The sequence below is a fragment of the Diospyros lotus genome, chromosome 1, assembly GCF_014633365.1.
Source record: "Diospyros lotus cultivar Yz01 chromosome 1, ASM1463336v1, whole genome shotgun sequence".
Lineage (NCBI taxonomy): Eukaryota > Viridiplantae > Streptophyta > Magnoliopsida > Ericales > Ebenaceae > Diospyros > Diospyros lotus.
In genome coordinates, this window is record NC_068338.1 from 44,820,493 (window position 1) to 44,834,511 (window position 14,019).

At 37.4% G+C, this 14,019-nt stretch overlaps 2 protein-coding genes across 3 annotated transcripts in view; both read left to right on the forward strand.

Moving 5' to 3' along the window:
• The first annotated feature begins 543 nt into the window (after positions 1 to 543).
• On the forward strand, positions 544 to 7,966 carry LOC127789045 (RNA-binding KH domain-containing protein RCF3). Its single transcript, XM_052317800.1, has 8 exons — positions 544 to 1,513; positions 4,751 to 5,236; positions 5,530 to 5,778; positions 6,277 to 6,525; positions 6,785 to 6,864; positions 6,951 to 7,059; positions 7,397 to 7,523; positions 7,646 to 7,966. The coding sequence occupies exons 1-8, from the start codon at positions 839 to 841 to the stop codon at positions 7,663 to 7,665; spliced, it is 1,995 nt and encodes a 664-aa protein (XP_052173760.1). The 5' UTR covers positions 544 to 838; the 3' UTR covers positions 7,666 to 7,966.
• Positions 7,967 to 10,502: 2,536 nt separating this feature from the next.
• Positions 10,503 to 14,019, forward strand: part of LOC127807630 (uncharacterized) — a 28,077-nt gene continuing 24,560 nt past the window's right edge. For both annotated transcript variants that reach the window (XM_052346012.1, XM_052346811.1), the window contains exons 1-2: positions 10,503 to 10,670; positions 13,190 to 13,429. In XM_052346012.1, coding sequence (XP_052201972.1) covers positions 10,624 to 10,670; positions 13,190 to 13,429 — 287 coding nt within the window. In that variant the 5' untranslated portion in view covers positions 10,503 to 10,623. The remainder of the gene's footprint in view (positions 10,671 to 13,189; positions 13,430 to 14,019) is intronic.

The following is a 14,019-nucleotide window of genomic DNA, read 5'->3' on the forward strand; positions in this document are numbered from 1 at the left end:
AGATCAAATATGTGTCACTGTATCAGTAGTTTAATTTTATTAGATTAATAATTTTTGTTGTCTCTCATAAATTATATATTTTTAAATTCATATATACTAATAATATATTATTAATTTGTATGTATTGATATATTTAAAATAATATTTGATATCGATATCAATGTTATATTATACTGATGACAAATTCTATAACTTGATAAATATAATATTGATGAGCATGATTAGCATGGATGATTCAATATATTTATTTCCGAAAATATGAAAGATATTTCTTTATAAATATAAATAATAAATAAAATTCAAAATAGTCGCCATGTAATAAAATATTCTTATACAGAACTTTTGTTTATGCAAGGATTATGATACGAAATGAAATTTCTGATTCTTTGGTCATATTCACTGGAAAGAGTTAAAGCTGGACGCATCTTACAACTACGTCCAAACAGGGAAAGGTTTGCAGAGGGAGAGATGTTGCAAACGACGTCGTATCAGCGACAACAATGAATCAATCATTTATTCACGGTAAATCCCCCAATAGGCACGAATACGATAGAGGGGAGAGAGAGAGAGAGAGAGAGGGGCTGAGCTAAGTGGTTACCGTACGCTGCACGAGCTCAACTTTCCCACCAGTGATCTCACGTTCCTCCGTCGCTACTGCTTCGACTTTGAACTTGAATTCAACTCTTCCTCGAAATTTCCCGAGAAACAATCAGAAAAACGGAGGACAGAGACGACTACTCCACTGAAACCCTAGCATCGAGCATTATCAATTTATCAGCGCATTAATGCTTACGATTGAATATCTAAGGCACATTCTCGAAGAAGCCCTAGGAAAGTGATGGAGAGGTCAAGATCTAAGAGGTACTACTATGACCAGGACTATGATTCCGAAGCCCTACCGCCGCGGACCAAACAGCGGTACGGCAACAACCACCACTACTCTCCTGCTGCTCACCACCGCCGCCCCGCCGTGAGCGGCGGGGGCCGGAAAGCTCAGGAGTCTTCGATGATGGTCACTACGAGTTACCGGATCCTGTGCCATGATATGAAGGCCGGGGGCGTGATTGGGAAGTCGGGGAGCATAATTAAGGCGATTCGGCAACATACTGGGGCTTGGATCAATGTGCACGAGCTGATTCCCGGCGACGAAGAGCGAATCATCGAGATTTCTGACACGAGGCGGCGGGACCCCGACGGCCGCATGCCCTCGTTCTCGCCGGCTCAGGAGGCGTTGTTGTTGATACATGAGAGGATACTTGAGAGTGATGGCGATGGGTATAATGTGGGATTTGGAGGTGGCAGTGGCGGCGATGACGATGATTACGGGCCACGGGGAGGGGGGAGCCGAGTGGCGACGAGGCTTGTGGTGTCGAGGATGCACGTGGGGTGTTTGCTTGGGAAGGGAGGGAAGATAATTGAGCAGATGAGGATGGAGACTAAGACGCAAATTAGGGTTCTGCCAAGGGATCACACCCTACCTCGATGTGTTGCCATGTCAGAGGAAATTGTTCAGGTTTTGGACATTTTGAATTTCAAATATTTCCTCGGATGTCTAAAGCTTTTAACTGCAACACTAAATAAGCAAATTATATTTCATCTCTTGATTAAGACATGGAGCTTTTAAACCAGCTTTACCTTAATCTGATTGGAGGTTATTGCAAAATGTGTTCCTGGACCTCTATGGCTTGAAGACTTGCATAACTTCCTTCCAAGTCTTTCCTTGGATATTCAAGGATTTGAGCTGAAAGACCAAATAAGAAAATTGCAAATAAAACAATAAGAGAAGAAAGACTAGACCATTGAGTTCTGTTTGATTTCCTGGTGAGAGAGAATTGAGCTTTGGGCCTACCTTACCTCGATTTGACTGAAGCATAGTTTCCTGAATTCTTATTTTTGCTTACTACTGTTAATATTTTCAGCTTAGTGTTTTTTCTTGTAGGGCAAGGGGGGTGGGAGGTTCCGGCAGTAGTATAATGTTTAGCAGGTCACTAGTAAAGCAAAATTCAAAAGTTAAAAGGGTAAGATATTCAATAGATAGCTTTTGGTTCATAACTAGTCTTATTCTCATTGTTGTTAGTGGTGTGTAGATGAGGTAAACAAACGTGACAGCATATCTTTGACGTACTGTTATGAGAAAATTTGACTAGAATAGAACATGGATACAGTTATGACATTGCATTTTTTTTTTTATGAGTAGATGATATTGCAATTTATAGATGTGAATCTCTCTCCGTAGGATGCATTAAATTGATCCGTTACAGAATTTTTTATTTAGTTATCTCTGCTTCCATATTAGCATTCATGACTTGGAAGATGAAGCTCAAGAAACATGTCTGTGGTATTATATAATTTGTAATAGCAAGAAGAATTATTAGTCTCATTACAAATTTCCTGTAACTGATATGCAATTTTAAGTGTATTTCCATGTTGTATAGGTTAGTATTGCAATATTTTCAATGTGACGGAACATGACTATATCAATTATATATATTCACCATCTCATTAATCTTTTCCATATGAAGACAGTGTTAGAAATTTATATCATCATTCCCTCCTCAGGGGTGGTTGTTTTAGGAAGGGCATCTATGTAAAATTTTCCCACATTGTTCCTTTGCATGGATTTGTATTGTCAATGTGACACTTAGAAGTCGATTGACATTATGGTTGCCTTGCCACAGACCCTGTTGATGATGATGATAGACTAATATTCTTCTATGAATCAAAAAAGAAACATTACTTGGGATAACAAAATTATAAGTTTCCATTGAATCATTTTGAAATGTAGCAAAAAACACTCAAGTTCTATTTCCATGAATGTAGATTCTCTTTTATATGATATTTATTTATTTTATTTCTTGAAAACAAAGAGACAAAATAGATATTACCATTATTGCCCAGATACCATGGACCCTAAAATCACTCTCACGTTTCATCTTTGAGATTGATCTAGTCCACAATATTCATCCATGATTGGTATATATCATCATTTCATCTTCAAATTCTGTACTGGTTCCTCTATGTGGAGAAACATATGATACTAAACGCATTCAGCTAAACTAAGTGGTAGGTTATTCTGGAGGGGTCTTGTAGATTGCACTACATAATTGGGGGACTAGGAAAGTGCAGCTGTGTTGCTCCAAAGCAAGAAATTTTTCTGTGCAGCTGTATTCTTTGCACAGCAAGAAGTCCTTCTGAGCAGCTGTTTTGCTGTACAGAAAGAAGCAAGCTTCTTGGTGTGTACACATTGACATTTTACGCACAGCAAACATGAACAAGGTGAATAAATCATAAAAAAAATAGGGCTAACAAAAGTCAACCACCAAAATTTAAAACCAAAATGGAAGCTTTTAACCTCTGTTCTGAGCACATAACACATGAACAAACATAGTAACACACTTGAGAAGCCTAGAATGGAAGTAGTCAGCCACCGATTTCACCAAAGATAAGATTCAATGAAGAACCCCTAAAGCTAATGAGCTTGAATGTTTCAAGCTTTGAGCCCTAGAGGAGCAATGGGATGCTGAGGGTGAGAACTGAGAAGTGACGTGAGAGAATCCAATTTGATATTTTAGTATGTGAGGTGAATCATGTGACTGGTGGGTTGGATTTTAGTCAAAATGAGCCTATGGGCAATGGGAATTGGGCTGGGTTATGATTTGGGGGTTGGGTTACTTGGATACATATATATACATATTTAACTGCATATATTTATAGGCAGGTGGGTATATAAATATCATCCCAGCCCCATCCTTGATTAAATTTAATCGGGGAATCGTCCCACCACAAACCCGGTAATGAGCATTGATCCCACCCCAATCAGGGCAGAGCAGATGGGGTTAAATTGCCATTTTTGTCAGGAATAGAAAAGTTTTGATTGGCTTCAATGTTGAGAATAACTTGTGCATGTGGAGTTTGGACCAAGGAGTCCTTTCTAGCATCCCCTCTGTTGACTCAGATTTAGTTGACTAAAAGAAAGCATTAACGGAATGCCCTGTAATTGAAGGGTCCTCATGGGATGAGGCAACCAAGGGTGTGTGAGGAAGCCTGGGAATGGAATTTGGAAAAAAATCAATGGGCTGTTCTAAACTAAATAGACAGTGCCATGAAGGTTTGTAATAAGCAATTAACCTTGGGAAGCTTCACTTTGCTTTCACTTAATTTTCAGTCGTCCTTGAGGTGTAATGAGCCAGAAAAGTAACATCACTCCATCCCTCTATTTGCTTTTGCATGATATTTCTTCCCGTACATTGTGCCATTTGTGGGCTCGTTGGAACTATAATATAAGATTTTATTCACATGCCATGGTATAACTTGTTGTGCCTCAGATATCTTGGTTCTTTCTATGAATTTTAATCAGGGAATGAAACAGTGTTGTCACAAATATTCTTAATTTTGTGTTGTCACATTCATTGATTGATAATTGTATGTATATCTCTAATATAAATTTAAAACTTTATGAAATGATCAAATAGTGTATTAATCTATAGGAAGGTTTACATATGGTACCTATTAAGACAAAAATGTAAATACCAGCCTCATTTTGGATACACCTGCTGTATTTTACTTGCCATTACATTTAAGTTCTCTTACTAGATGTATTGGTAACTAATGTAAAGAATAATATTATCTACAGATTCTGTGCTATTCTTTTGGCTTCCATCAAGGGCAATTTACTTAAACTAATCAAAGTGTGGAAAGTTAAATTCACATAAAAATGGTGGCGTCTTTGATAATTTTGTCTTCCTTACAGGTTGTTGGTGATGTGAGTGCTGTGAAGAATGCTATAACAATTATTGCATCACGCTTGAGGGAGAGCCAGCATCGTGATCGTAGTCACTTTCATGGTAGACTTCATTCACCAGAACGGTTATTTCCTCCTGATGATGATTTTAGCCCTCACATGAACAATACATCACGTAGATTGACTGAAGATGGGGCTATGTTTGGGCCAAGATTCTCTGGTGGTTTGACCAGTGGGAGAAGCAATAGCTATGCTTCACGCCCATCTGGCTATATGGTCGAATCTGAGGTGTCAGCTGAAGCTGACTATGCAGGGCCATTTTCTGGTGAGGTGCTTGTATTTCGAATACTTTGCCCCATTGAAAAGGTTGACAGTGTTGTTGGGGAGCCTGATGGGATTATAGGGTTGCTACAAAATGAAGTTGGTGTGGATATTAAGATTGCTGATCTCGTGGCTGGGTCCAGTGAACAGATAATTATCATTTCATCTGATGAGGTACTTGGAATTTTCCTACCTTCTGTGAAGTAACATGGATGAGTTACTAGTAGTCTACTTCTTGTTTGTCCTTATAGTCTTTTGGTCTTACAATGGCTGATTGTTTTTAATCTACCCTCAAGCTACTTGAACTCATAAATTGGACTTTTAACTTGTCAAAATGGGATGAAACATCCTATCACTTTTAAGTAAAGAGACTGGTAGTCAAGGCTGTTTATCTTCCTTCTCAGATGATACCGTTCTTGTGCTGTTTTTAGAAGGTTTAACACCTGCTCTGGTCTATACATTCTCAGGGCCCAGATGATGAGCTGTTTCCAGCTCAAGAAGCTCTGTTGCACATCCAAACTTGCATTGTTGATCTTGTTCCAGAAAAAGAAAATGTTATCACTACTCGGTTACTTGTTCCATCAAATGACATTGGATGTTTAGAGGGAAGGGATGGACCAATATCTGACATCAGGAGACTAACTGGGGTAGACATACAGATCCTGCCTAGGGAGGAGCTTCCTGTATGTGTAGCTGGGACTGATGAGCTTTTACAGGTTTGTCTTTAAATCTACCTGCCACGATGCATGGTGAGCTCAGACTTGTTTGATGCATGGAGTTACATTAACACTTGAGATTTTGTTTTGTGGGTCAGAGCATCAGATTTTCCCATATGATTGGGTGTATCCCTACAAAGGAAAGCCTGTTCTATCATATCTAGCACTTTCTATGCTTTTTGAAGTGTGACAAGTGAAAACTCCATCGCCAGTAGAAAATGATTGTTCTTTTCACTTTCAATGATTTTTTTTTTCTCTTATGATATGTCCTTGCAAACACTTTAAGAGAATTTTGATCAGGTGTGGACCCTCAAATTGATGCTGCCATGATTATTTTCTGTCTAATGTACAGTTCCTCCATGGCTCCATGTTGGAATAGTGTTTTTTCATTTTAGAGTGTCTGTTGATTGAAATTAGTATAGATGTCAGGGCACTTAAAACTCTAAATAACACAAATAAACAAAAGGCCTCAGTTGGATTTGGTTCTTGCATCTACAGATTGTGGGGGAGATAAAAGCAGCTCGAGAGGCTCTTGTTGAACTGACAGCAAGGTTACGAAATTACATGTATCAAGAGTTCCTTCAAAGGGATATGCCAGCGCCACCTTTCCATGCACACAGTCCGGTGGGGAATCCGTCAGGGCTGGAGTCAGTTACATCCAGTACTGCAACTTCAGCTCGGGACAGCTATGTTGGGGCTGGGAGTGATCCTCCTTCTGTGACCTATCAGAACGTGCAACCAGTAAAGGTAAGTAGATTGGTACTCCTTTTCTTGTAGTCCACTCCACTAGAACATGGGGTATCTTCCTGAGGAATCTGATGAGCACAAAGTGGCTATAAGAACTGTTTCCACAAGATATGGAGCCATTTTCAGGTTCTATGAACATTCCAAATAAAGTTTTTTCCTGAAAGCAATAATTTCTTCTGGTCCAGATGCGCTAGCTTTCCTGGTTGCATACACACTTATATTTGGATCTTAAGAATACATCCTTGTCCTTGTCTTATAGGACCCTGGAGTGCCCGGCAGTGGAACTGTGAGGCAGAGTGAAACTGAGTACCCTGAAGATAAACCAGCCGGGTTGAGCAGGTGCTCAATTCTTGTTCATTTCAGTATGTTCAATTCTGATTTGTCATATTGCTCTATGTGCCTACCGTGTCTTGTTGTACTGCTAGAATTCCTGTACCGCTTGTCACTCGGAGTACATTGGAAGTGACCATACCGCAGCATGCAGTTCCCAAGCTCATAACAAAATCTAAAAACAAGCTTGCCCAGATCAGTGAGGTAAGTCCCGAGAACAAATATCGGTGCAATTCCAATAAGAAGTTGATACTCATCAAGAATTTTAAAAAGAAACAAATTGAACTAATTGACGGATCACAAGACGGGCATCCTCTTGCAAACCTCACACAGAAAGGGGTCTGTTTGGATAGTGTCAGCAAAATGTAAAATGTAGTGCTGCTTATCAGAAAGAAAATGTAAAACTAAAATATATTGCTGATATTCTTTCTTTGAATCTAAAATTTGTCTGCTCACTGCCGCACTCTTTCTCCTTTAATTTGTCCCCATTTAAGTGAGACCAAGTTTTTAGTATATTGATTTGTCGTCTGAATTGAGACAGCTGTCGGGAGCCAGTGTTAAACTTATTGAAGATATGCCAGATGTAACAGAGAAGGTCATCCAGATTTCAGGTACTCCAGAGCAGGCTGAAAGAGCCCAGAGCTTGCTTCAGGGATTTATTTTAAGCAGTAAGTTTCTCCCTCCCTCCCCTTTTTGTGAGAAATTTTAGCCTTATTTACCCATATTTCATATCCTGGAATGACACTCTATCCATTCCCATTTTCTTCTTCCTCTCCCCGGTAAAATCCAGCCCAAGAAGATGCAGGATAGAGTTGCAAAGCAGAATGCCTTGGCAAGGCAAGGCTCGAAGAGGCAGCTTTTCTTTTCAGTTTGGAACCTATATATACTCGGGACTTCCTTGGTACAATAGTACAGAAGGAAATTCTGCTCAGGGGCGCAAGCTGAAGATGGTATTTATGTTGTAAATGTTCAGAGTACAGCAGCTTAGTAGCATTGTGAAGGTAGTTATTATGGGTAGTTCTGAAATTTTGGTATTTTCGTAACCGGCATGTATAAACTGTGCTTGCATGCTATGCTTTACCAGAATGGAATGGTGGTGTTTTGACCTTGATCCTTGGCTTTTACTCCTTAGACCTTGCTTGCCATGCTGCTTATCAAGTTTACACTCTTCTTTCTTTTGAGTTTTTTTTATCTTGCACAATAGCACCTAGTGGACAAAGTTAATTGCTGGTGGGAGTATATACGAGAACTTGGCAGGAAACTCATATCAAATTTAATAGTCTTAGACAGGAATAGATGGCTGAAAATATAGACATTGGTGTAGATGGCTTTTAAGGTCTATGATTTTTCAGGTAGTAAGAGTGCTAGTTGTTATTAACAAAGTGGCCAATGGCCATGCACAAGCTGACAACTCAAACGTGACCTGATATGCTTAAAGGGTTCTTTTTTAACCAGCCTAAGCATAGGCATGGGGCGTATTAGGTTGTCTCCCAACCTTTCAGCAAAACCCTAGCCAAGCCAAATTTTTAGTGAGGCAAGCCCATTTTATAGGTCTAACACTGTTTGCCATTGCCAAAACCCCTCACCAAATTGATAGCGAACCCAAATTGCCTCACCAAATTTAGCGATCAACTCGTCCAAACAATTCTCACCATCTTTCCCCACAACAACCATCTCAACCGTCGGTGCCCCCACAATGGTCATCACTGCAACTATTGCAATTGCAAGTCAATTTGCCCTCAAAAGAGGCTCGTGGTTGCAGTCAATTTGGAGATGGAGGTCTAGGCGGTCAGAGACAACAATAAGAAGAGCAATGCAGCTAGAAAAGACAACCACTCAATGGCGAAAGGTGAGCAGATGCAAAGGCAGCTTCAAGTGATGGGGTTTGTGTATTTGACTTTGGGGAATTATTTATTGATTTGTGTATTTGATGAATGATATTGTGTATTTGATTATTGATTTTATGTTTGTATATTTGATTATTGATTTTTTGTACGTATATTTTATTATTGATTTTATGTATGTGTATTTGATTATTTTATGTAATATAGTAATATTTATTATTAAATTATGAAATAAATATTAGATTTTTATAGTAGTGAAAATTATAGGTAAGGTAAAAAAAATATAATTGAAGTTTATTAATAAATAAATAAAATAAATAATCAAATAAAGAGTATAAAAGAGAGTGTGGTTCGAGCAATTATTTTTTTTGAAGTAAACAAAGAATAGAGAATAAATTATTTATAATATAATAGAGAGCAAAATAGAAAATATGGTTAGAGACAACCTTAAGGATTATTTAAAATATGTCTTATGGCTTTTGGCATTATGTTTTCAAAACTTTGGCAACAATTTTTGAAATGGAATGAGTATAAAACCCATTTTATTTGTATTTTTTTTCATTATTTCTCAATAGGCACCACTATTCTTTTTTTTTTTTCCACCTAACCAAGAGGCATTTTTCCCTGTCGGCTAGTGTCAGATTACAATGTTTCTAGTAATCTTGCATCAAAGCTACACTAGTGACCTAACTCTTGTTTTCAGTTGATGTTTTTAGCATGATTAACTCAATAATTTTGATATAGTTGTAGTCTTTCCACATCATGTCATATGATTTTGTATATTCGACTACCAACCACACTTGAAGTAATCCAACCACAAACGACCTTGGAGATTAGTTTATAATATTCAATTGTTCTCGTGGTGAATTTGAGTAGATTTAACAAGTTTTAAATTTCATAGTAGATTCAATAACACTACAAACATTATTGATCATCACATTGCAAATTTTCAAGTTTTTCAAGTAACTTCAATACAAAACTTTCAATTAGCCAATGATCACTTATGGGGTCATCTCATAGATATAAAACAATTTAACAAAGGCACGTAGAATAGAAAAAATCATATTTATATAAAATGCATTGAACATATTTTATAATAGAGCAATATAATTTCAATATTATTACTTGGGGATGTGCTAGAAAATGAGTATAGCTAACAAGTGAGTGTAGCATGAGAAACAAAACATTAAACTGGCCTTATGAAACTTTTTCATAAGAGATTGTTTTTCATTTTATTTGTTTATTTGTATATAGAATATAACATCCAAATAATATATTTTACATATTGTCTTGAAAAATATCTTTCCTTATAAAATATTATATGTAAAACAATCCATGTAAAAGCATAAAAATAATTTTTATCTTACTTTTACATAAAATATCTTACATAAAACAAACTCAAACACTAAAAAAATTGGCAAGAAATTCTGTGCATATATATAATATATGTGATTTTTTTGTTAGTAATGTTAACCAAAAATGACTTTTCCAAACTCTTTTTTTGGTCGTCATTTTTTAGATTTTGATATAAAAAATTTCTTTATTTTTTAAACCTAATAAAAATAAATAAATTATTTTAATTCAAAACAAACAAAATCTTATCATAAAAAAGAAAAAAAAAATTCGGAGTTTGGAGTGGACATAAATTGATTGAATGCTTGATTTGGAAATGAAATTCATTTATTGGGCTTGGGCTTGGGCTTGTGCTTGGGCTCCCGTAATATCTGAAGTCCAACTGAACAATGGGGCTTCGATTCGATGGTCCAAAACGCAGTTCCCATCAACCGCCTAAACCGACTCTTATCAGCGAAATCAGACGTCCATTTCGGCCGTTCGGCTAAGTTCAAGAAGGTGCTTTCGCTCTGATTGTGTATGTGTTTAGGCGTTTGGCAAGTTCGTCTATGTTTGGTTGCCAATTCCATCAATGGCCGCTTCAATTCTTCGCCCTTCCCCTTCCTTCAGCAACTTCAGGTCCTTCCGAGAATCCCCTCTCAGTTCATGTAATTTGTTTGTGCGTATGTATGTGTGTGCGCTTTTGTGCAGGACGTTGTGAACTTGGACTGTAATTCCGTTGTTTGTTCATCTGATTTTCAGCTCTGTATTACTACTTACCCAGTTACTGGCATGTTGAGCTATTTGTTAGTTCGAAGCTCAGATGAGTCACTAGTCACTACTCGAGCCATGGGAACAAAAGTTGCTTTTTTGCTTTTGGAAGGCATTATGATGTAGTATATTTTCCCTTATTGTTTTTAGTTTCTATGTCCTTGGAGTGTGAACTGGGAAAGTTCTGGACATGGAGAAATTTGGCGCAGTCTAAACATTAAGCTATGTTTTGAGTTGTCATTTGCGGATCACTTCTTTTCTTTGGTTTGCTCCTACTTCAATTAAAGCTAGCCTCACTCTTGCACCCTCTTCTTATTTTTCTATCTTATTGATAAATCCTAGTTCCAAACAGAGTCTTGAGCGTCTCATCTTGCAAATTTCACTTTGGAGGAACCTTGCCGATCTAGGACCAAATCAGTTTGAAGAATTCAGAATCTGGGTTTACTGACTAATAACTGGACGATGAGGACGACAACAACAACAATCATAAGCCTTAATCCCACTAGGTGGAGTGACTAAGTAATATAGAATAAAAAACAAGGCCCCCCCCCCCCCAAAAAAAAAAAAAAAAATCCATACAGTTGAAAGGAAGAACTGCCTTGGTTTCTGAGCTTGGGGAGCTTCAGAAGTAATTTCCAGATAGTTTTTAACATTTGGAAATCTGAGATCTGTATGATGTGTAAAATATTTAAAATGCAGGTGCTATTAGGACTTTCCTTTTTTCTAAAAATCATAGTTACCAGATTCACTTACCCCCCCACCACACACGCACACACATTCAGGAACCAGAACAATGTTCCAGTTTGTGCATCCTATAACTTGGTGCTTTGGCGTCTTGGAACACCATGGAACACGTTCCAGTTTGCCTAGATTGGAGACCCAGATTAAAGAGAATGGAAGAGGGAGATGCCACAGTGATGGGTCTTGTTTCTTCAAGCTGTGGTGTCATCCCAACTGAATAATAAATATCAAAAAAGGGAAAGAGAGATTTCAAATAGGAGGAGAGGAAGGGGTGTTGGGGAAAAGAGAAAAGAAAGAGGGAGTAGTGGCCCGAAAGAGAAAAGGAATGCGGGGTGAACAAGAAAAAAGGGAGGAGGGAAATGGGAGGGGGCAGCTACAAGTGGGAGGGTTTTTACCCTCCCCATTAGGGTTTCAGTCATTATGGGGCCAGCTAAAGTTCTTTTTTAAGGTCCAAAAACTTGGTGGGCTTTACACTTAGTTATTATGGAAAAAACATAAAAATTATTTAGTGGAACAACATCAAATATATAAGTTATTATAATGGGAAAAAAATTATTTTATGGAAGAAAGGGGATAAGCCTAAAATCAAGGAGAAAATAAAGAAAGACAAACTAGAAACAAAATAAGAATGACACCCCCCCCCCCCCCCCCCCCCAAAAAAAAAAAAAAAAAAAAAAGGCAAGGAAGGCCCAACACATTTTCAAAAATATTTTCTGAATATATATTATAATTTTGGAGGCGTTCCACTTTGGTGAACCGAAGAAACCTACTCCCCCCAAGCCATACCACATTCCTAGAAAAGTGGCATATCACATCCCTGCACTTCCAGATACTGGGCATTCCACAAACCAGACAACTATGGTCAAAATCATTATCATCATTACAAGCCTTAATCCCACTAGCTAGGCCAATCATGTGGACTATGGCTTCATCTATATCTAAGATCAAATCTTCTTTGTAATCATTATATCCCATGTCATGTCTAATAGTTTCTTACCAATAATTTTTTTCCCTTCTCCAATTTTCTCTCTTTTACTATAAATTTCTTCTATTCCATCCATGCTCCTTATATGTGCATCTATTGGTCTTATTTTCACATATTCAAACTATTTTAATAACTTTACGCACATGAAATCTTCAATAGGTGCCATTTCAACATTATTACAAATAATCTTGCTTCTAATTATGTCTTTTCTTGTATGACACATATCCACAGTAACATTCTCATCTTAGTTATGCTCATATTTTGAACATGATGGTACTTAATTGCACAGCATTTTGGTCAAAAGTTTGTAAAAAATTTTGGAAATATAAGGAATAGTTTGGGAAGTTTGTTACCTTGAATCACTTCGTGTGTTTGGACTCTAGTGTTAGTAGGCAAAGAGGAGAACTTTAAAGTTCTCTTTTAGTTATTTGTGCATGAAGTTATTTGCAATCTTCTAACAGTTGTAGGTGTCCATTATATCTGATCTTCATGTAGTTTTTTTTAATTAAAAAACTAATATTTTTCAGAAAATATGTATGTCGGAATGTGTATGTTTGAAATTAAGGTGGTCCTTGTGGCAACCTGTCAATATGTCATGTTCTTTTCTTATGATGCCTGAACAGCTATACGGCTCATTAAATATTCTTTTATCTTTTTTCAGGACTGGTCAAGTATGTCTACATATTAATTCAGAGCAGTTACAGACTTCCATCCTGTGTTTTCCTTTTAGTATCCAAAATAAACGAGGCAACAGCAAACTGTATATGATCCCTAATAAAGCCATTTCCTGTTGCCACATCTTGAGGCCTTCTGCAGGATCATCTGGTTCAATAGAATTAGATGGCACACGCCAAGGGGATCAAGCTTCTTCTAGTGTTTCAAGTCCAAACAATCTTCCAGGGTAGGATCTCATTAACTGTATCTTTCACCTCTCAGCTTGGATTTATGTCCGTCAATCCAGTAGAGATGAATTTATGGATGCACATGAGTAGAGTCACAAATGTTTGCCAAGCTATCTGGAATAAGGTTTTGTTGACTACAACTGAATACAATGGATTTAGGCAGATATATGCTTACCGCCTAGAGTTGTGAAAATCTTGAAAGGGTTGTTGGTACAAAGTTGATATTATGGTCTCAGATAATTGGCATCCGTCTTTCAACAGTGGCATGGATATACTGAAAATGATGATAATGCAAAATTTCTGAGATACCTGAAGAACTTAAAAATTAATCTATATCTATTACACCAGAATGTTCTGCCATTTGCTACTGATGTTTACATACTGTGCTAGTAGGCAAGGATAATGAGTTCCCTAAAATTATCATGCCTGCCATTAATTAATATTCTTGACTTCCCTCCTCCCTGATCCTGTAATGTAATGTTGAGATCATCATCTTACCATTAATGATCCACTTTGAGGATTTGGTAGCACTTAACATAGTTTTCCTTTTTGGGTGAAAAACTTATTGTTTTAAGGGCATACATTTGTA